We start from the raw sequence: 23581 nt of genomic DNA on the forward strand, positions 1-23581 counted from the left end.
TTTCATTAATTTGATAGTTAGGTATACATTATACTTGATACTTATGTTTAAACAATATTAAAATTGTACGGTGTTTTCAGTTTTGTAGATTGTAATAATACTTGGTGGTCCTAAAAAGGACCGTTTTAAATTTAAAAAAATAATAATGCACGCTCATGTAGGTATTAGAATGGCACGTCTATTCGCTTAGGCTTTCTTTTCGGTCTTTTTGGGCAAGAGAACGGCTTGGATGTTGGGCAACACACCACCTTGGGCAATAGTTACTCCGGACAACAACTTGTTCAGCTCCTCGTCGTTTCTGATAGCCAATTGCAAATGTCAAGGGATGATACGGGACTTTTTGTTGTCACGGGCGGCGTTACCAGCCAACTCCAAAATTTCGGCAGCCAAGTATTCCATGACGGCAGCTAGGTATACCGGTGCTCCGGCTCCGACACGCTCGGCGTAGTTTCCTTTTCTCAATAGACGATGGATACGACCGACCGGGAACTGGAGTCCGGCACGAGACGACCTGGTCTTGGACTTGCCTCCTTTCGCTTTTCCTGCTTTTCCACGACCACTCATGTTAGAAGTATATTATGATGTTGTAGTAGTAGGTATAGTAATAGAAGTAGTCAACTGGAACGACACGACTCGAATGATACTCTGGTCAGCTTCAACCCGGGTTTATATATTATAGTGAAATTAACCTTAAATTGAGATGTATGAGGCGTATAACAAAAGTGTTTCGATGACGTACCATGGCGAGTTAGTTATGTAAAAGGTTATAGCAATAGGTACTTTTACACAAGCAAAATATAGGGTGTCCGGAGCAGATGTATTTCCCCCAGAGGGTAGTAACGCGACGATATAATAGGGGTGATGTCGCGACCAACGAACGCACGTAGTTGCACCACGAAAATAGCTTAAATACGAGACCACTACTGAAAGTGCGTCATTCGTTCGAATCGTACCGTACAACACAGTTCAGCAGTAAACACAAACATGGCTCCAGGAGGAAAATCAACAGGAAAGGCGATGAAAAAATCGTCGGGCAAAGCGCAAAAGAACATCGTCAAGGCAGGAAAGAAACGCAAGCCCAAGAGGAAAGAATCGTACGGTATTTACATCTACAAAGTGCTGAAACAAGTACACCCCGATACCGGCGTCTCCTCAAAGGCTATGAGCATCATGAACAGCTTCGTCAATGATCTTTTCGAGCGCATCGCCGCCGAATCCAGCCGGCTGGCTCACTACAACAAGCGTTCGACAATCACCAGTCGGGAAATCCAAACAGCTGTCCGTCTCTTGTTGCCCGGTGAATTGGCCAAGCACGCCGTCAGCGAAGGCACAAAGGCTGTCACAAAATACACCAGCTCCAAGTAATCGAACGTAACGATAATATTTCATAACCTACTACGATAGGTATTATAACACTAAAAAGGCCCTTTTCAGGGCTACCAATTTTTGAACTATAAGCCTTAAACCCGCATTTGTTACTCCTACCATTTACCTGTAAACCCCAATAAAAATAAAGGAAAATGTCAGTTTTGACATGCTGATGGTTTTCCATTATCGTTGCCACTTGCAACCTGGTTTTCATACATATTATTGTTATTATTATCTGGCCGATACGTCGTGTTATGTTGATGCAAATCGCTTAATTTTCATGCAAGTTTTTTATTTTATTTTCCACCGTTATATATATATAGCATTGAACTATATTATGATTATAGTCAACCTGTCAACCCTAGTTTACTGGGCTGTCACATATTATTTTCACGTAATGTTATGCGTTTTTCTTGCGTATACTTTCCTGGCGAGGTCTCTCAGTAGGGTCCAGTAATCATATTATATATACTAATATTATATCATTATTATTATGAAATAACAAATTTATAATAATATTATATTATTTTTCAATGCTGGTGTGCAGCTTATTATATGCCATTATGCCAATGTATTATCGAAAGATAGGTACATTGTACATATACAATGCTGCGAATAAAATATGAATTATTATTGCAATGCTTTGAATATTCTAGGCAAAGTGTTTATTTTATACCTTTGATGTTTGATACATATTACACCAGCTTGCATTGTACCTACACTATAATAAGAGAAACAATATACGACTATACGAGTATTCAGAAAATTATTAGTGTATGTAGGTACACTATCTATAGTAGCAACTTGATTCACTTTCCTAGTTTCCTACCAGAAAAAGTGCCGAAGTAAAAATTCGAAGCATTCCTACTGCCCAAAAAGGTGAAGACATACACAAAATTAAAATTAAATAAAAAAACACATTGTATAGAATCAATACCTTCATCAATACAAAATATAAGTTAAATTTAAAGTTAAGTTATTTTCTATTATTTAAACCTGTAAAAGCTAGGTACAAGCTAATTAGAAAATAAAAAAAACCCTAACTTAGTTAAAAATAAATACATTTCTATTTTTTTTCCATATAAAATTAATATTTACACCCTTTTTGAAAGCTAAAAAATAGTATAGTAATTTAAAGGTCTTATTTGTAGTTTTAAACAAATGCATGTACTCAGTACGATCAAGCATTGATACAAAATTAAATATTAGGATTTAATTAAATATATTTCATACCAAAGGTACTTATTTCATATTTGAATAATAAAATAGCTATTTTATGTAGAAATACACCTGAGCTATAAAACTGAGTGTAGTTACAGTTTGGTTTTGACTGCTTAAAAACTGTTTTGTAAGGTAGGGCGAGGTATGTATATTAATATATTATACAGGCTGTAACATTGTAACAGGAAAACTTGATAAATCAAATAAATTTTCTTCTAATCAATGTTTTAATTTATTTTATATATATTATTTACAGACGCTTGTGCTATATAGGTACGTATATAGGTATCAATAACATTTTTTTTATACTGAAAATAAAAATGTTTATATCTTCTATACATTTTTATTGGAAAATTAAAAATAACCAATTTGAAAATCTGGTTTTTAGAAAAATATTGATTGTATGTACCTACTTAAAAACATTTATTTGAGTAATGTATACTTTATTTTTTACAATCTTTTTAAATCACATTATTTTCGCTCACTCTATATTGTACCCCTGACTGCTCTCTCCATAGAATGAGCGAGCAAAGTAACAAAGTACTAATAAAATGTATACAGTTCCTTTATTCCTTATGTAGGCTCCTTCACTACTTTATATTCTTTCTCTATCAGTTATATAGATCGCCTAGCAATTATATAGCATTGATGGCAGGATGGAGTGGAAAGCTCTGTCCAATAATTTATGGATTTATCATAGTACCTATTTACTACCTAAGTTATGATAGTACTACTATCATAACTTATAATAACTTATAACCAGGAATCGTAAGTTCATGCATTTGCATATAAATCTTCCTAAGTTTTATTAAATGCTAGATAACATAGAAATCCATTTCAAGGTACCACGGTTAAATATGTGAAGTCTTATTAGTTATTGCATGATTTTGCATATTTGGCATCTTTAAGAATATTTCTATTTTATCGGGCATATTATACGTCATGATTTTGATATTCCTATTCATATTATTATAACAATATGTATTTTTTATGGAAATACTACCAATGAAAGAATCGACATTTAACGACAAAAAACGCGATCGTTTATAATCTATTTAAAATCTATTTTTTTAATTGTGACATAAAAAATATAATATAACTATAAAAAAATTATTGGATAATTCATATCATTTCAAAAATTGTTTGTGATTTTTTTAAGTAAGCATTTTTTATGTGCATAATTTTTTAAATTTAGAGCATAAAAATACATATTTTTTAACTTTTTAAGGCATATTTCAATGCATATTTTGCCAATTTTTAGTGCATAAATGCATGCTTATTTAGGCATTTTGTAGAGCATGAACTTACGAGCCCTGCTTATAACTTATAAGTTTAAAGTTATAACAACTAATAACTAATAATATGATTGTAATAAACAAAAATATTAAGAGGACGTCGAACCCGCATGTTAACCCTAAGGGTGCTGTCATTTTTGATTTTAGAGTGAATTGACCTATTATCAAACTTTTAGATAACAATATTATCTGTGCCCTCTCGTTGGTTTTTTACGATATTTTAATTTTTAAGTGAGTTATCAGTATGTAAAATATTAATGTTTGAAAATGCTCATAACTCACTTCAAATTAAAATATCGTAAAAAACCAAAGATAAGGCACAGATAATGTTGTTACCTTAAAGCTTGATAATAGGTCAATTCACTCTAAAATCAAAAATGACAGCACCCTATTGAAACTAGCGAACGAAAATTTGCTATGTCGTACGTTTGTAAGACGTTGACAACACATGCGGGTGCGGCGTCCTCTTAACAGCTGCGGCTTATCAGTAATCTGGTCGTCGGACGACAATAAATATTAAAATATTAAAATATACGACGATCGCTAACCGACAGGCGACAGGCGACTATAATGCCAGAAAAATAATATAATTTAAACGAGTGTTAACATTCGACTGCTCAACTGCTGACCATTGGCCACCGCTGTAGTCTGTAAATGATTTACATAAATGTAAATGTAAATAATCATTTATAGTATTTGCCACCACTGACGACTGTCGCCTGTCGGATCGATTCCTGCTATCACCCGTAGCCCTGAGGAAACACTTTCCCGGAAACGCGACGACGACGTCTTGTCTAGTCAGTTGTTACGCATAACAAAACATTAAAACCGTACAACGTACCGTGCACTGTAATCGTCAACGACCTTAGAACGACGACACCGTGATAAGACCAACATATATTTTTTCCTGTTTGATAACTTAAATTGTGTAAATGTTTTTGTTTTCATGTTCATTTTTTACGTTTGTCCACTCTCACAAATAATAAATATAATAGCATAATATATTAATGATAAATTGTTAATTATCATATTCGACGGACGGGACGATAACGATACCATATTATTATCATGCGCAAACAACAAATTAAAACGTACTATTATTGATAAAACAGTAATTCCGAGTAAACGCCAAACCGTCGCGTCAGACTACAATCGCTTTCCAAAGGCTCAAGAGTCAAACGAGGAACGACAAGCTTTAATAATTCATTCCGTTTGACGGTAAACAGGAGTGCCTATTGTGTACGGTTATGGGCAACACTAGTGGTAATCAGCGCCACAAGTCGGCGGGTCTGATCGTTCCGTCATCGCCGACAAAGGAGGTGCAAAGTCAAGCGTTTGTGTTTGATAAAACTTCGGATTCTAATGCGCTACACGAGACTAATGCACTGTTCCCGCAGAGTTCATCTAAACCAAATGTATGTCAACAATGGTATAGTCTAATAGGCACTTCTGTGTGTGTTTTCAATATTGTTTTATTTTTTTATCTTTTAATTTGATTTAATTGTTCTTGATCCGATAGGACGATGATTTCACTGACGGAAACCCGCATTCAATGTCAGAAAGCGACACCGAAAATAAAATGTTACCGACCGTGTTCAGATGGGATGGCGGTGGCAAACAAGTGTTCATCAGTGGCACGTTCTCTGAATGGAAACCTATACCAATGGTTCAAAGGTATTTTTATAATTATGATCTAATACAACCATACATATTATGTATGTAATAAATTGTAAACTTACATTTGTATTCACTGTATGTAGTTACCATTGATCATTAGGAAGAAAAGTAAGACTTGAGTAGAAAAATCTAAACATTAGATCGATATAGTTCATGTACCTATACGTAATCACGTAGATCAACTTAACTTACTTAATAATTACTATTGATTATATTCATTGGATAAGCATATAAGATTCATAATGTAACAAACAATATTCTTAATTTCCAAAACATTGCCTTGACTGTTATGCTTATATGGTCTTATATATTGTGTTGTCTCCAACTTACAAACCTACAGTATGACAAATAACTAACATTAATTAGTTAGATAGAGTTTGTCAGATAGAGACAACATGTCATGCGGATGTGGCATCATCATCTTTTATTGACATCAATATTGAAATTTGAAAATTAATCTAGGTGACTAGGTAAACTTAACATTTTAATATCAATAATTTTAAAAGTACAATTTTAATTCTTTAGAGATTTAAAATTTATAGTTTTGCGAAGAAATCTGATTACCTATAGAATTTAATCAATTATTATTTTGTTAAATCTTAAATGTATCTTCACTTTTATCTGCTAAGAAATCGGTACAGAATCTGTGTTTGTATGTGGGTTTTTTACTATAATTCAGTTTTTAAGTGAGTCATGAGCATTTTTATTTTACACTATATTATATATGAATAACTTACTAAAATATTGAACTCTTGTAATAAAAACCACAGATAATGTTCTTACCATCAAGTTTCATAATAGTTTGATTCACTATAGTTTTTAAACTAACAGAGCTAAACGCATCATCCTGAGCGTAAATTTGATGTGTTACGCACTTGTTAGTCGAAGACAACCAATAGCTGTGTAGCGTCCTTTTAAGTTTACAATTCAGATATAAAAAAATTTTACAAAGATTTATTAATATTAATATTATTATTTAGTCGTAAAATGTTTATTTAGACAATTGATACATTATGTAAGTCCTAAATAATCATCAAATTTCGGTCCTATACTTTTTTTCATATAATTTACAAATTACTTTTAAATCATACCTTAAAAATTCATGTTTATTTATATTAATAAATGTTTAAATTGTTAATAATTAATATTGTTTTATATTAAAACAACTTTTTAGCTTTGTTGTTGACTTTTGAATGAGAATGCATTTTTGAACTCAACAAATCCTCAAACACATTAAAATTAAAAGTTAAATTTAAGTTTGAATTCAAACATCTCAAATAGTTTGAGCATAATCAAGTTTAAAATGTTCAAAGTAACATAAGATTAATTTTATTTTTTTTTTATTAGTAAACATTGTTTTATAACTATTGTATTTAAAATTCGTAAAAAAATGTATATCTTTAAAAGTTAAAATTCTAACAGTAAGGAAAAAAAAATTTGAATTTGTTAAAACATAAGTTTGACCCACTCCTACTTGTATAAAATGTAGGTAGAACAACTAAAATATAGATGTTAAAATGTAAAAAAAATGTATTATTGTCTAGAGTAGCAGCATTTCTTCAACTTTTGAAGTACGCGGACTGCTAATAAAAGACTTTCAAACAGAGGACCCCTTCCCAACTGTCTTTTAAATAACCTTTTTATGTAACAGTCTAACCAATATTACAAACACATAAGGAGATACACCAAAACATACAAGTTTCATAATTATTTTTAATATATACTTAATTAGGTATATAAAGAAATTTAATATTTTATCTTTTAATTTTTATAACTTAATGTGAAGGGCTGTGTTACATTCCTTACATCAGTTTTTTCAAAATGTACTCAATGCTCAAAAACTTAAATCATAGTCTTGATTTCTATGCTGTTTTAAAACTTGTTTTTAATAATATATACAACAGTGGAGAAGACATTTTTACATAAATAAGGTGTGGGAAATAAATATAATATAAATGATTGTGTATAATATAATATAAATATTATAATTAATATAAATGGAACTAAAACTTTCACAGCAGAAGTAATAATAGCGCCATGAACTCGCACAGATGGAAACACAATTTAAGAACCCTTGTTTTAGAGCAACATATTATTTTAATAATATTTTATTGAACTTTAACTTATCGTATATGATATACTTTCTACATGACGTGATTTATTTTATTTCATTTTTAAATATAGAAGTAATACACTATCAATTTTATTTATGATTTCAGTCACAACGATTTTGTTACTATAATTGACTTACCAGAAGGTGAACACCATTATAAATTTTGTGTTGATGGTAATTGGCAGTGTGATAATAAAGTTGTAAGTTAATATTTGATATTTACAGTATTTTGCATTGAAAAATCCATTAATTTATAATATAATATGTTTTTTATTTATAGTCCATGATTGAAGGTGATCCCGGTATAACAAATAACAAAGTAGTAGTGAGGAAAACAGACTTTGAAGTTTTTCAAGCGCTAGATGTTGATTCGATCGACGAAAATGGCATTGAAAAAAGTAATCAACATATTTATTTTATTAACTGACTACTAATTTTTTTTTTTTATGTACAGCTTCTAAATATTACTGGTTGATACATTTAAAATTGGGCCCAAATAGTCTTAAAAAATTAAATAGCTAATTCAGCATAATATTTCATTGTCAATTATTACATTTTCAGAAGTATTAATAAAATTTTAAATTAGAATATAAAATTAGCCTGGAGTATAAAAGTTACTACCACAATAATATGTTCATATAATATATAAATTGATTGAGAATTTTTAATTATCTGTACAACTGTATCCAGTGGCGGCTCATGGGTTTTTAATGAACTAGTGCACATCCAAAAAAATAAAACCAGTATAATATATATATATACTACACATATTACTTGTATATATATTATACATTTTATTAAATAATTGTTTACAAATTTTAGTTATTCACCAATTAGCTTTTATTTTGTTTAAATTTTTAAACAGAAACACGATTGTAGTTTTGAATTTCCGATTATGATCGACTAACATTATTTATCAGCTGATTATCGGAATATAATAATGGAATGAGAATAAAAATAAATTATAATGCCTATGCCGACGCGCAACGGTGCGTCAACGTCGAAAATAATTTGCTGAAAACAATTTAATTGATTATGTGCACAAAACAAATGTGCACATCAATTCTATTATATCGCGAGTTGCGTGTTTCAACTTTTTTTAATTTTACACTGTACAAATGTGCACAGCGATTGTATGCACCACTATAATACACACCGATACCGTTCCGTCGTGGACAACCGCGCCCGATTGTTTGGCCATCAAAATAACCCAATCCCAACATTATAATATTATTATCTTAATATTCTGAATTTGTTTTTTTATTTTTTAAAATAATTTTTATAACACTATAAGTACTTAGTTGTATTGTTATGATTTATGTTTTCAATTTTTCTTGAGTTTGGATAGGTAGTGCACGTGCACTTGTGCATTTATGCACGGGCTACCACTGAATGTACATTATTTAGTGGAAATATCTGCAAAAATCATTTCAAAGACCTAAAGAAGAACCACATAATAAACAGATTTTGAAATATTTGACTTTTTAAGAAAAAATTATCTCTCTAGAGAGCGTAAATATTAACTACTGATTTTTTTTTAATTCTGTTCATTAAATTTAAGTACATTTCAATGTTACATATTAAAACAATTTTTATGATTTTTAATTTAGTCTAATTTATATTCGTATGAACACTTAATAGTTGAAAATACAACATAATAATATGTCAAACACTTAAGAAACCTAGAAACTGTTCAGTCACTTTTTTTAATAAGGTGGTTTGTCTTTACCTTGAAATTTAAATATTATAAAGATATTTTGGATGAATTTAGATGAATCTAGATATTGATACTTTGAATCTATTTATATCACTTTTTTTAAATATTTATTTAGGTGGATTTTCTCAAGATATTCCTTCGTCAGTTCCTTGGCAGAAAGTTTCTGGACCACCAATTTTACCACCACATCTTCTGCAAGTGATACTGAACAAAGACACTTCAGTTTCGGTAATTATTTTCACTCATACAAGATAATTATTTTTATTTATTTAAAAAAAATAATTGTCTGTACTTAGTGCGAACCAACACTTCTTCCAGAACCAAACCATGTGATGCTCAACCATTTGTATGCTCTTTCAATTAAGGATGGAGTCATGGTATTGAGTGCAACACACAGATATCGTAAAAAATATGTTACTACTCTACTGTATAAACCAATCTGAACATGGTATATTATGTTTATTTTTTTTTATTATTTATACATTCATTATTAGGACAAAACACATTAGACTGAATTATATTTCTACTACCATGTTTGATTCATTGAGCTTTCATTGGACTTTAAAATTTGAACAAATCTTTACAAGTTACTTTTATTCAGTCTTAAATATTAGGGACATTTTCCGGTAACTGCTGCAATTCCGTACAATTTTCCATTACCGTGTAGAGGTACAGGTAGACTTTCTCTCTTCACTTTTTCATTTCTTCCGGCGAATTCGATTTTCCCTCTAAAATATAAATATATAATCGTATTATATTATATCAAACTTTTAAAATATAAGAACACATACGTTATCCAATCAGTCCAGTAAAAATTGTCCCTAGTAATAGTCAGTCCAAAGGGATAACTGCAATTAGCAACAGCAGTCCGTTGTAATCGACTCTCTATTCCAATACATTCTAAAATATAGAAAAAACAATGTATACAATTTAATTATTTATGTACTCTCTTTAAGTTTAAATTTATAAATTAAAAATATATATCTACTTACAATATTAGGTAACAAATAATAAATTGCTTAGTATCAACTATTAATAGTATATATATAGGAATGACACTTATAAAAAAATAAATATTGTAAGGTTACCTATGCTTTTTAAACCTGCATCTGCCCAGCACATTTCATCTGTATACCAATCTATAGCTATAGAGTTTGGTAATTTGACATTAGGTCCTTGGACAAATATTTCTCTTTGACTGCCATCCAAATTAGACCATTCAATTTTCGGGCTATTTCTATTCCAGTCTGACCAAAATAATTTTCTAGTAATAATTAATAGATATAAATTAGTTAATTGAATTATTTCAGTTTTGTATAAATTATAATACTAGGTACCTTCTGTTTGGATGAACTGCAATTCCGCGAGGATTACTCAGTGAAGAATTTGCTATTATTGTGACATGGGTGCCATTAGACAAATCTGCTGCCATTATTCGTTTAAACCCAGAATCGGTCCAATAAATCTTTCTATTAACCCAGTCAATAGTTAACCCTTCGGTTGATGTAGCTTCGGTAGCAATAAATTCTTGCACATTTGAACCATTTAGTTTAGCAGACTTGATTGTCTGGTCTGCTATATAACTCCAATAGAACTGCTCTTCTAAACAATCAACTGCTAAACCTTGAAATAAAATATAATTTACTGACTGACCCTATGCACTTTGTCAAATCTTATATGATTCAAACTATATTCAATTCATTATTAAATATTCAGTATAATGGTGTTAAACTAAGTTTTTAAACTAAAAAAAAATGTTTAACTGTTACTATTCTAATATGTAACATGCAACAACAATTTATAAACAAAATAAAAATTGTAAATACTTACCAATGGCTATTTTATCAAATTGCAGATGAATTGGATAATCTCCTCTTGTTTTGTTCGGAACAGTTGGAATATGCAATGTTGCCATCCCTTGATTTACAAGTAAGTAAATGTCTTCTTTTGTTGTTTTTTTATTTTCTTAAAACAAATGATACTTAAGTATAAGGGTAAAATAAGTCTGAGCAGAAGTGATTAGGTATCTAACCACTTGGCTACAAAACAATATATATTTTTTTTTATACATACATTTTATGTAAATATTTATGATTTTGTTTTATAGATGCTATAAATTGATGTTTTATAAACAAACTATTGTAATTTAAATAAATGTTAATTATTATGTTTATATGTATTTGACAAATATTTGTCTTACCTTTACAGTAATAACCATTTCCTATGTATCCTTGTCTACATTGACAAATGTAATGTCCTGATGTATCAACCATACACTGAGCCAATGAATGGCAAATGCTGGTATTTACAACACATGTCTCTGAGCATGATAACTCTAATCCATTCCAGTTTTCAGTGTATCCCTTAAAAAAAAAAAATATTGGGAATTGTTCGTTTTTATTGTGTAAATATTAAATAATTAGTTGAATTATAATTTAGCTCATTTTATTAATTACTACCTGGGCACAAGAACATTTAAAAGTATTTCCTATGTTGTTACATTCAGTATTTGGTGGACACGAGTTCTCTGTGCATCCAGTTTCAATAATCCGATCACATTGTGTTACACCATTACCTCGGTATCCATTATTACAACGGCATGCATAATTATTTCTATCTTCTTGTACACAATTGGCATATCTGTGACATTCATATGAACAGCCTAGGATTGATTAATTATCTTATATTACTGTGGTTTATTGTAAATAAAATATACAACTGTGTCTTACGTGATCTTACGCATTTGTTTTCAAGCTTTTGATAACCTTCCAAACACTTACAGCTATATATGAAACTGGTTTCATTATACATACACATCTCGTTCGGGCCACAATTTGAGTCTGCGACACATTCTCCAGTCGGTGTACATATTACACCATCTCCTTCGTATCCGCTGTTGCATACACATATCGAATGACCTTCAATGATCTGACAGCTAGCATGCATATCACAGATGTTTGATTTTGAACACGATAGTTCTAAATCATTTTTAGTAGCAACATAACATACAAAATGTGTAATAATAAGAATAAAATAAAATAAAACATTTATTTATAAAAATAATTATTAAATGTGTAGGTACTTGTTTTTAATTTTGTGTTTACATATTTATCTGGTTTGTAATTTAGAAGAAATATTAGAATATTTGTTTCAACAACATAAGTTAGGTATGTTGTACAATTAAGTAAGAAGAAAGAAAATTGATGAGGTGATTGTGGTTTGAAAAGTCCTTTATTAAGAGACTGGCAGCTGGCTCAAGGTGCTAATGTTCGCTTTAAATGCTCAACATTTCTATGCATAGAAAGTGATTATTTATTTGTCATTTGATACGGAGAAGAAAATAGTAAATGAAATGTAGAAAGTTCAACAAATTTTAACAAAAATTCTGTTTTTTTTAAAAAGATCAACTGGCACGGTTTTATTTATTTTTTACTTAAATTTATATGTTTTATGATGTTATAGTTTTAAATTTTAATATACCTACTTAGAAAGGTAAGTACTCATAGTTTATATTCAATATTTTATAAAACTAAAATGGGCCTTTCTGTACTATGGAACTGTTTTTCGTTTATTTAAAAATTATATTTTTAATATTTTATAAGCGTAATTCTGCAGATAAATTAATTGTACATTTTGAATATTAAAATATTTATTATTATATTCATACTACATATGTATTAAATATGTAAACCATTTAGGTTTTCGAAAAAAGAAATGGTCATCAAAATTGCCTTGGACCCAGGTTTCTACAAAAGTTTAAGATCTATTGGTTTAAATAATACAAATAATATAATACCATTGATTATAAATACTAGTATTTGTAATCAATGATAATAGGTGCCTACATTAGTTATTTTGAATTTTATATTTTTGAACAATCACTATTTCACATATTAATTGTTTTTACTTTCATAATATTTTTTCCCATGTTCCTCAATCTATATTATTATATAATGAAATTGTATTAATACTGTAATCCATTTTAATCTTATTAATAATAAATTCTAAAGTATATAGGTGATTAACAAGATTTTCATAAAACTATAATTAATCATAATACTACTACTTTCATTGCTATAAAACTGTAAAAGTATTTTGATATGTTTTTTAGTTCAACAACAGTATTTAAATACTTTTTATTTAAGTTTTCAATAAAGTTAATACAAATTGTATTGTATTTTATTGATTTGATCCATTTTTTTTTCATCCTTTACAAGGTCATACCTAATTTTCATAATCTGATCATTCTATAAATTAAATATCGGTGAAAACATTGTTATCAAATACTAATAATGTAAAATCATAGACAATAATAAATATGTCTAATGTCTATGTGTAAAATGTGTAAATTGCCCTATAATTGTCCCAATATAAGAATAAAATATTATAACAAATTTTCGGTCATGGTCTATCATATTGGAGAATTTGTGTACCAAACCAATGACAGTTGTAGTAGACATTTTTATTTTTCTAGAGGTAGCGATAATTAAAATATAATTTGTTATGCGAACTCGGACGGTGGTCCAAGACAGTGGTAATTATTATAGCGCTCTAATTGCATAGTCCCCCCCCCCCCACACCCACTACAATATTCACCGTGAAATTTTCGCATAACGATTTTAGATTAATTAACGATGTAAATTTATAATACTTATTAGTTATTACTATAAAATATAAATATGAAATGTACGTATGGGTTAGTACCTATTTAAAAACAAAATGTGCATTGGATGTGCATGAAAAAAAACTATAGAATATTCACTAGGTACCTATTTAGAAATTACTAAAGAATACTTATTAATATTTAATACTCGGTCCTTAGCCTTAGTTAATATATATTATTTAAAGTTTAAATTATTGATTCTTAGTTTTCTTACCAATAATCGAACACTCATATCCGTCTCCTTCATAACCCGGATTGCATTGACACTTGTGTCGTTGTTGAGAGCTTACAAAGTTACACTGGGCATGGGCATGGCACGTGTTGATCTCAGCACATGAAACTGCAATAATTGTTAACGTAAGTTAAACAATTAATAAACAACATAAAATATTATTAGACCACGAGACTCACTCGACGATTCTGTTATGGTGCTCTCCGGTTCTACGGTCGTAATATCATCATAGGGCGCACAAAATTCTCCGACGTCAATGTACGATGACGGACATTCGCACAAATCTTGGGTACAAGTTTTCCTCACGGGACACCCCTGACCTATGTATCTATTTCCTTCCAACCGGCATCTGGGGTCTATAAACAATGTTCAAAAATTATGCAATTAATATAGAAAATATAAAATATGTATAATATACAATCATTGCTGTAAGTGCCTATCCTGGTTTGTGATAAGTCAGTTATTATATTTTTGGTAAAAAATTGGTTACAACTATTAATTTTTCGTCATAAATCATAATGGTAGGAACTTATTTACATTAATTCCGTGTTTGTGAAATTTACGGTCGAGAGAGAGGCTATACGCGTGTGCAAGATGCATAGGCGCAAATAAGGGGGGGCTTTAGGGGCTAAGCCCTCTCAAAAATTTCCATAGCCCCCCCCCAAACATTTCCTAAATTTTGTTTTAAGCTTATTCAATATTATCAAAGTAAGGCCCTATTAGCCCTATTAACCCCCCCAAATCTCAAACGCTATTTGCGCCTATGGCAAGATGGAAAAATCAATTACAATGTTATGCCCTATTTAGGCTACAATATTAAAAATACCATTTATATTTTTCAAAAACACAACAATCACTAAAAAAAATGTGAATAAACTGATTTATTCGTATGAACTTACATAACGGTAAACACCTAAGTCCATCGCCTATGAAACCTGCGTTGCAAGCACAAGCGTAGGTGCCCGGATAATTCGTACAATGACTGTCCCTGTGACAGACTTCTGGTATATTACATTCGTTGACATCTACGCATTCGAAATCGGTGGAGTCGCCTGACAGCAAACGTATTTCGTAACTATAGTCGAACAAATATCAAATTGTACTATTTAATCCAAGAAAATGTAAGTAAAGTTTAAAATTAAAAAGTAAAACTTCCAAATTAAAAAATCTTATGGACAAACAGAAAATTCGTATTACATAGAATTTCGTTAAATAGAATTAAATAAATTTGGTTCTCAAAAATATTTCGTTAAATGGAAATTGCAGCACTGTATCTATATTGTGGGTAAGTTCCCTACATGTATATCTGCTGAGTTCAAGAATAATTGTTTTTTAAAATAATATGAGTACACTATTATTTATTACGACTTTAAAAACATTACACTTAAATAATATATAAGTTACGTCATTACAGTTCCTGATAAATAAACGATTAATTTACCCTTGGATACAGGAACAAGTGCTGATATTGTCAGGTACATCACAAACACTGTTTTCGATGTTATAAGCCCTTGATGTTGGTTCTGAAAAAAATTATAAATTTTGACGTTGACATAGGTACATACATTTTTTATATAACCCCTTCCAAGATATAAAGGGGAGGGGATTCCAGCTGTGTTTTTTATCAAAATATAACTATAGGGGGGAGGAGGGGAGTTGGCCATGCACCCCCAATTAATTGTATCAAAACATTGATAGATAAAAATAAATAACTGTTGAGTGCACACTACTATAACACATTCATTATTGATAATTCAACTCTGTAAAAAATTCATGTAGTAGCGCACACCTTCAAGGAATAAATTTAACAAAAAAATACAATGTTCTTAAGTAAATTGAGGTAAAAAAAATTTAATTGATTAAATCAGATTGCATTAAATCATTTGTGGAAGGTCACTTGGAAAGCTAAAACCTAACCTAACCATATGTTTACTTTAAGGGTCCCGGTGCCAGTTTTTCAAATTTTCCACAATTCTATAAAATTTGAAAATTAAATTTTATATTTTAGTTGCTACCTCAATTATAAGACTTTTCCACTAATCTACTACCCGATATAACTATTTAGGGGTGGTTGATAGGGTGTATTATATCGAAAAAAATTACTTTACGGGAATAACTCTCAAGCTTTATAGAATTGTCGGATTTTGATGAATATTTTTTTATCTGAAAGAAGAAAACTTCCTACAGCCCGCATTGATCTCTGATTTTGTATTTTATTTTAAATAATAGTATAAAATAATTTATAAAAAAAGCTAAAAATTGTCTTTTTTTTAAAGACTTATAATTAAGTTTGAAATGAAAATATCGAATAAAGATAGTTCGATGCGGGCTGTAGAATATTCTCCTCTATTAATAATAAAAAAAATTATCAAATTTGGTTAACTCTACAGGACAGGATCATTATTCCCGTAAACCGTGTTTTTGAGGACAAAATCACATTGGCACCGGGCGCCTTAATATTTTTTTATTAATTAAAAAATAATTTAACATTTTTTTTGAAACTATTATTATGTTTAATTAATACTTTTTTTTATTAGTTGCAGTCTTTGCTCATGGTTAAGGGAAAATTAATTCCAAAGATTCAGATGAAAAAATTGTGTACGTTCGACTGCCGGATGTTCGCTCATAGTAATTTGACACGTTCCAAGCCAGTAAGCCACCCACTTTTTTTGGACGGAAAATAAAAACAACCATCAAAAATCCAAATAATATTATTTCAAAATTCTAATTGACGATTTACACCAACAATTCAGTATGAAGTCACTAAAAAAAAATAATAACTTGACATTTTACGCTCAACTGAGACTTCGGAAGTTCTTAATTTACGAGTTGTTTTTTTTATTAAATTATGGTTGAATCACAAGACGTAGCTATTGATAAGAGACAAGAGTTAACACATTTTCGAATCCCCTTTAAAAAAAAAGTACAATTCTATGGTATTTACCCGTATTCGGGGCTACAGTAACAGCCCCGCAGTAATAACCGTTTCCCTCAAAGCCCGGTCGACATTGACAGCTATAGGTCCCCACTTCGTTAACGCACATGGCGTTCGGATCACATCGATCGATCCTGTCTTGACACTCGTTTACATCTACGCACCCGGACCCGGACCCGTACAACGAATGGAATCTGTGTAAAATAAGAAGTACATGCGTGACGATTAAAAATTAGAACATATTTATTGGGTCAGATTCTGCTGACCTAAAGGGTTTAAAAAAGATGAGTTATAGAAATCAGTGCAGTCTAACGACATAATTGTTACGAGTTATAGGTACATATTAATATATTATTAATAAATTATAACAATTTATAGGTAAAAGATAATATTTTATTCTGCAGAAGCTCACTCTGTTGTTTGTACCTACATAATAGTATAATATATATTTCGATTTTAGGTGCGTCGTTGTTAGTCATCGTTATAACAATAGTTGGCAATAATAAGTAAACATTTTATATTATGTACATACCCTAGATTGCATTCGCATCTGAAAGTACTACCTTCCCTGACGCACGTACTGTTCGCAACACATTTCACATGTCCGTCGCTGCAAGGGTCCTGCGTGTCTTCTATGTATCCATATGGGTATTTCGTGTATGCCACATACAACAATAAATTAAAATATTACTCATTACTAATAAGAACAGGCACTGACATGTCACAATAACTATTTGAAGTTGAAAAACTTCAGTATTCATTAAGTAGCTTAGTACTTACCGAACGGTAGAAATATGTTGTTTGTGCTGACCAGTCTTAAAATTTTTACTTTTTCCTCGTAATAGGCGAATGCTTTGGAATTCTGCAACATGAACGACGTAAAACCTTTGGCGGCTTTGTTACATGGCTGAGAGAATTCAAATTTTTGCGCCACGGTCACTTGCTGTTCGAAATCCGACCCTTCTTGTTTGTACCTGTACGTGTAATACGAGTGCATACGACCTGTTCAAATTTAAATATGAGAAAATTTTAATATTATATAGTATAATATAGGTCCTAATCATAGACATCCAAACATTTAATAGCTCAATATTATAAAATCTGATATTGCAAATTCGCAACACCTTAACAAATGTGGGTGAGTGGAATAGGCACAAATACAGTTTTAGGTTTGGGGGCTTAGGGGCTATTGACATTTTAGGGTGGCCTAACCTTTAAAGTAGTGGTTTTCAACCTTTTTCACATTGTGGCACACTTCATCTCTTACAAAATTTTCGCGGCACACCAATTCATATAAATATATAATTATAATACGTGAAGCATATGATGAAAATTATAAAACTAGGTATTAATAGATTTATCGCGGCACACCGGTTGAAAACCACTGCTTTAAAGCATCCATTCTATTCACACCGTTATAGGTGGGTATTGATAGAAGAAAAATTGGAAATTGTATTGGTATAGTAGGTCATCTAAAATGATTTTAAGCAACCCCGATTTCTTTTAAAAAACGCCTCTGGACTAGTTGACTGAATAAGTAACCTTTACAATTTAAATGTTATACTATACGTTTGCTGTTTTTAAATTGTATTTATCAAGATTTTAATTATTTATGATTCCAAAAATATTTTTTTAATAAAGAAATAGGCTTCGTGTATTTGTGGAAAAATAATAAACAGAATGATACTTTAATTGGTAAACACTCATATTCTCGAAAAGTTTTATGGATTTTGTAAATATTTTTTTCATAAATTTGAAGCCATTAAACAAAATATTATCATTATTATTTTATATGAAGTAAGTTTCCTCCCAGACTAACATAACTTCCGTCTAAAATAACGAAATATTCAAATATCATTAATTAAATTTCTCAATGAACTTTTAGATCCATCATTATTCATTAACCCTCCCATTCCTTCTCACCATTGTCATTAGTTAGTTAGTTCTTACAATCCTTTACTTAATACTAAAATACAAATAAATAACATGTTATTATATAACCTCACACACTCTCAACATTCTAACTTTATATTCAAATAGTTTCGTTAGGTAGGTACTCTTATTCCTTACCGTAGTTATCACCTTATGTAGGTGAGTAAAAAACTATTTTATACTGTTATAATTTTTTAATTATTTCAATTTTTATATATAATATTTAATAACTAGTAACTACTAATAAGTCATAATAGTGTTAGTTTTATTTACAATCTACTTGATTTAAATAATAATTGTACTTCTAAATGTTTACAAACTCTTAGAGCATCGTATACCTACGTTCTACAGTGTAGGACCTACACAATATTATCTCAATTTTCTCACTCACCGTTCGCAATCGTATACTGCTGATGATTGTCGTTGGGCAATGTGAATCTGGTATGTGGTAACGGGACCTGAGGCGTTGTTCCCTGTACGGTGGCGTCCATTATCAATTGATCGAACGAATTGAGCCCGAAAAACCGTTGATGAATGGTTATCCTGTGTTCGGTTCCCGGAAAAGTCACTTCGGAAGTGTAGTTTACCACTCCTCCTATACATTGACATACGCGAAATGCGTGATAATATTATAATATAATGTGACATAATATAATATGACATTTTATGCACTTAATAATAATACAATGCGTATTATTCATAATTTCTAATTAGGCACTCAAAATGAGTGTTTGAAACATAACGTTTAATTAGAATTGAATGCAAACAAACATTTTTGAACATCAATTTCTTTTAAAACGGGTCTAACTCATGGAGATAACTCTTCCGGAAGTACATATAGCTTGTTTAGATATATAGTATCACTGAACCTCAGGGAATTCAATAATATATTATGTAAATATTTAATTTCATAACTAAAATATCTAAGGGCCTTTCTTACAATGTCCGATTAAGTATTATATGGTTCAAATAATCAAATTGTATAATGCTATAATATACAATATTATTACAAATAAAAACGACGCTTCCGTTTCTGTTTAATTTTCATTAAGTTTTTTAATTGAATAAAAATCTTTAAAGTTGGTAATATTAACTGTACCTAGGTTGGTTGTATGTACAACATAATTCGTCGAGATCGACTTTAGTTTTATAATATAAGATTTGAATTCATTACTTCCGTACTTCAATGAAACTAGTCGGCCATTTTACAATGCATTAATGCAAAATGTACAACCTACATCAGGAAAAAATAACGAAGAAGATTTGTCTGATTAAAATAGGTATCTAAAATAATACAAAATGAATATTTTTTGAAGTTATCTTAAGTTAATCTTAAAAAGAAGGGATTATTATTTTTTTTCAATAGGTGCTATTAGTATTTATTGTTAATATTTTTTTTTGTGTTTGAAAATGTGATACTTAAGTTATTAATTTGAGTAGTCAACATTTTTTTGTTTATTGTTAAAATTAATTTCAAAATAACATTAAAATATTAGTTATTGAACTCTAGTTATTACCTACTAAAGAGTATAATATTATCAATTGTTAAAAAAAAAGTATTTTAATTATTATAACAAGTATGTGATATGTGGTTAATAAGTATTCCTATTAAAATTTAAGAACTTAAATGAAGACTGAAATTAGAAACAATTGAAAGTTTACTTATTGTTTATATGGCATGTTATGTTATATTTGACTTATTTATAGTTTATTAGTTTTATATTGGAAGGTAATTTGTTCTACAATAATGTGATGTCAACTTAAAATATTGCTTTAATAATTTATTGACATGTAATAATTATTAATATAATAAAATGTATGTTACAAAAGAATAAACAAGATTGAGAATTTAAGTGTAGTGTTGTTTATAATCAAAATGTATGGTACTACTATAAGGCCAATGTCTTGATTTTTTTTCATTTTAAAGATATGTGTAGGGCCAATGTCGTACAAAATCTTTTAATAATGAAATTTAAAATATATACAAACACCAAATGGTTATATTTTAGTCTATTCTTAAACTTTTCTCAAACACTTAACTTCATAAAATGTTTAATACAATTTCTGAAAATATTTTTATGTCAAAAATTTTTAGAATCCATTATTGTGAAAAGTTGCGAAAAGTGAGATTGGCCCTTTTAGACCCAAGCCACAGATATATAGCTGGTATATATATATACATATTGTAATTATCTAATATATACGGTTCAATATCGCACATCACAGACCTGTCAACTGGTATCCGTTGAACGCGTTTTCCGAGTGTAAAGAGAAAAGCCAAGCAACTACCGACGGGAACACGGTCAGGTATTGCAACTCGAAACCCAGGTTGCTGGGCACGTCCGAGATAGCCATGTACACGCGGCCGTCCATCGTTGCCACGTAAGCCTGTAAGTCCGACTCCGGCATGGAGATCCCGTTGACGTCAATGCTGACTTTTCCACTGACGCGGACTGGTACGTCTGCACGAGTAACATAAAATAACATAACATTATATAGGTAATATATTATTTTCGCACGGGCAAGTAAGAGTAAGCGATTGTAGTTTATATACTGCGAGTACATATAATACAGACCATGGCTTAAATATATACTATAGGTTATTGCAATAGTACCTGCCAGGCATGTAGCCAGAGTTTTTTAAAAGAACGTGTTTTAATTTTATATTTAAATACAATTTGGGGAATCTAATATATTTATGTTGGGCCAACAAATAACATTGTATATATATTTATACAAAAAGAATTAAAAAATTGAAATTTGAAATTGTCCGTAAACAGTTTTAAAACTAGTAAAAATATTTTGAAAATTTTGTCAAGTATAGGAATATTTTAAACATGATATAATTGATATAATATGATATAATATAATATAATTTTCAAGTTTCTACGATAATTCGTTTTTTAATAACAGCAAAATAAGAAAAGCACTTTAGGTACATGAGAAATCGAGTCTATAATCAATGTTGTAAAATTTTGAACTTCAAACGTTCATAAAAATTTTATTTGACTTTCCAGTAGATATTTAACATAATTAGATAAACTTATGAAGAATCCTATATTAAATTTTCAAATCTTGGATTTAAAAAGAAAAATTTTTATGAATTTCTATACAAAATAATTTGCACATTCTCATGATTTGTACGTATTTTGTCGAAATTTGAACTTTAAATGCTCATAAAAAAAAATTGTTACTGGATTTTTAATACTTTTCAAATTTCATTGTAACAATATTTTATAGGAGCCCTTGTATTAAATTTTCAAGTTATTTTACCCAACAAATGAAATTTTATTAACATTCATGGAAAAAAAACTTAGTTGCGTTAACCAAACCTGAGTGGCGGGGGAATACTTTCTTGTTGGGAGGTCAACTAGACCAGAATGTACCGAAAAATGTATAGGTACATAATATATTTTATGAATGATTTAAGTAATAAGTATAACAATATAGTATAATATGTTATAATTTTATATTTATATTTTAAATTCTTTTACAATAATTCAAAATTATTCATGATGGATTTTTAATGTTTTGGATCAAATTCATCTAGATAAATATTAAAATGTATTTAGGTATAGATACAACCTTTTCATCTATGATTAACAATATAGATAACTTAAACAATATATTATATCCAGATTATAGTTATATAGGTTTAATAGTAGTTTATTATAATCAAATCAAGAGTCGACTTACTTTCTTTGATACAAGTCACTCCGTTGCCAAAGAACCCTTGCTTGCATATGCAGCACATGTCCCCTTGTTCGTAATCCACGCACGACGCTTGGTTGTGACACAAAGCTCCGGCTACCGCGCAAGTCAGACCTTCGTCTGAAACATAATGACATTAAATATTATTATCATAATAACAATCGTAACAGCTAGAGAGCAACGCCGTCACAGGCAGTGGACGAGAGTGGATATGTCAATACATGGTTTAACATGGGTTTGCGTGAGCTTAGTCACCTCTAATAATTCCCATTTTCAACAACTTTCAAACATAAGTATAGTTTTGCCTTTTACTAAAACGATGCGTAAAGCTGCATAATAAGATACCTGGTCGGACGCTTCCGGGAAATTCAGGTGGTTCCACGTTTTCATTCGGTCCAATGTTGCCCACACGATACAACCAAACGCCCGGCGCGTCCGTGTTACTCCATCTATGCATATTGCATAAACAAAATCAATAAATTTAATAGTGTACAATTTGTTATAATAATATAATTAATAAATATAATTATAGCTACTTATATTTTTACGCATGAGCTAATAATTATTATTTTGAAAAGAAAATTCCTGCGGTTGGTGTAAATGTTATATTAAGGGGATTCGATACCGCGATTTTCTGTTTCTGTCTAACACACGCGTGACATAGTATTTTAGACGTGTTTTTTGCCAAACATACCAATTGATCTAATGAAGTGATAA

The 23581-nt window shown here is 30.0% G+C and overlaps 3 protein-coding genes and 1 pseudogene across 3 annotated transcripts in view; 2 read left to right on the forward strand and 2 right to left on the reverse strand.

The window, feature by feature from the left end:
* Positions 1 to 186: 186 nt before the first annotated feature.
* Positions 187 to 734, reverse strand: LOC100160171 (annotated as a pseudogene).
* Positions 735 to 877: 143 nt separating this feature from the next.
* LOC100169046 (histone H2B-like) lies at positions 878 to 2837 on the forward strand. Its single transcript, XM_001950234.5, has one exon. The coding sequence runs from the start codon at positions 985 to 987 to the stop codon at positions 1363 to 1365; it is 381 nt and encodes a 126-aa protein (XP_001950269.1). The 5' UTR covers positions 878 to 984; the 3' UTR covers positions 1366 to 2837.
* Positions 2838 to 4589: 1752 nt separating this feature from the next.
* Positions 4590 to 11562, forward strand: LOC100166968 (5'-AMP-activated protein kinase subunit beta-1). Its single transcript, XM_001950264.5, has 7 exons — positions 4590 to 5299; positions 5404 to 5558; positions 7781 to 7874; positions 7955 to 8072; positions 9507 to 9619; positions 9688 to 9839; positions 11247 to 11562. Exons 1-6 carry the CDS (start codon positions 5132 to 5134, stop codon positions 9832 to 9834), a joined length of 795 nt encoding a protein of 264 aa, XP_001950299.1. The 5' UTR covers positions 4590 to 5131; the 3' UTR covers positions 9835 to 9839; positions 11247 to 11562.
* The window catches only part of LOC103310328 (nidogen-2), a 24095-nt gene continuing 10345 nt past the window's right edge, over positions 9832 to 23581 (reverse strand). Inside the window, exons 3-21 of the mRNA XM_008188271.3 lie at positions 23210 to 23313; positions 22850 to 22984; positions 21382 to 21615; positions 19545 to 19748; positions 18002 to 18223; positions 17754 to 17853; positions 17231 to 17415; positions 15728 to 15809; positions 15186 to 15361; positions 14466 to 14642; positions 14269 to 14394; positions 12121 to 12369; positions 11851 to 12053; positions 11592 to 11754; positions 11222 to 11356; positions 10729 to 11014; positions 10480 to 10655; positions 10183 to 10291; positions 9832 to 10119 (exon numbers count right to left, since the gene is read on the reverse strand). Coding sequence (XP_008186493.1) covers positions 10002 to 10119; positions 10183 to 10291; positions 10480 to 10655; positions 10729 to 11014; positions 11222 to 11356; positions 11592 to 11754; positions 11851 to 12053; positions 12121 to 12369; positions 14269 to 14394; positions 14466 to 14642; positions 15186 to 15361; positions 15728 to 15809; positions 17231 to 17415; positions 17754 to 17853; positions 18002 to 18223; positions 19545 to 19748; positions 21382 to 21615; positions 22850 to 22984; positions 23210 to 23313 — 3184 coding nt within the window. The 3' untranslated portion in view covers positions 9832 to 10001. The remainder of the gene's footprint in view (positions 10120 to 10182; positions 10292 to 10479; positions 10656 to 10728; positions 11015 to 11221; positions 11357 to 11591; positions 11755 to 11850; positions 12054 to 12120; positions 12370 to 14268; positions 14395 to 14465; positions 14643 to 15185; positions 15362 to 15727; positions 15810 to 17230; positions 17416 to 17753; positions 17854 to 18001; positions 18224 to 19544; positions 19749 to 21381; positions 21616 to 22849; positions 22985 to 23209; positions 23314 to 23581) is intronic.

The sequence above is a fragment of the Acyrthosiphon pisum genome, chromosome A3 (genome assembly GCF_005508785.2).
Source record: "Acyrthosiphon pisum isolate AL4f chromosome A3, pea_aphid_22Mar2018_4r6ur, whole genome shotgun sequence".
Classification (NCBI taxonomy): domain Eukaryota; kingdom Metazoa; phylum Arthropoda; class Insecta; order Hemiptera; family Aphididae; genus Acyrthosiphon; species Acyrthosiphon pisum.

What these genes read in the sequence shown, in the direction of transcription:
- LOC100169046 (XM_001950234.5), top strand. Translation starts at nt 985, where the DNA reads ATGGCTCCAGGAGGAAAATCAACAGGAAAGGCGATGAAAAAATCGTCG.
- LOC100166968 (XM_001950264.5), top strand. Translation starts at nt 5,132, where the DNA reads ATGGGCAACACTAGTGGTAATCAGCGCCACAAGTCGGCGGGTCTGATC. An exon ending in GGCAGTGTGATAATAAAGTT is followed by an intron (nt 7,875 to 7,954) that starts GTAAGTTAATAT and finishes TTTTATTTATAG; the next exon opens with TCCATGATTGAAGGTGATCC. An exon ending in ACAAAGACACTTCAGTTTCG is followed by an intron (nt 9,620 to 9,687) that starts GTAATTATTTTC and finishes GTCTGTACTTAG; the next exon opens with TGCGAACCAACACTTCTTCC.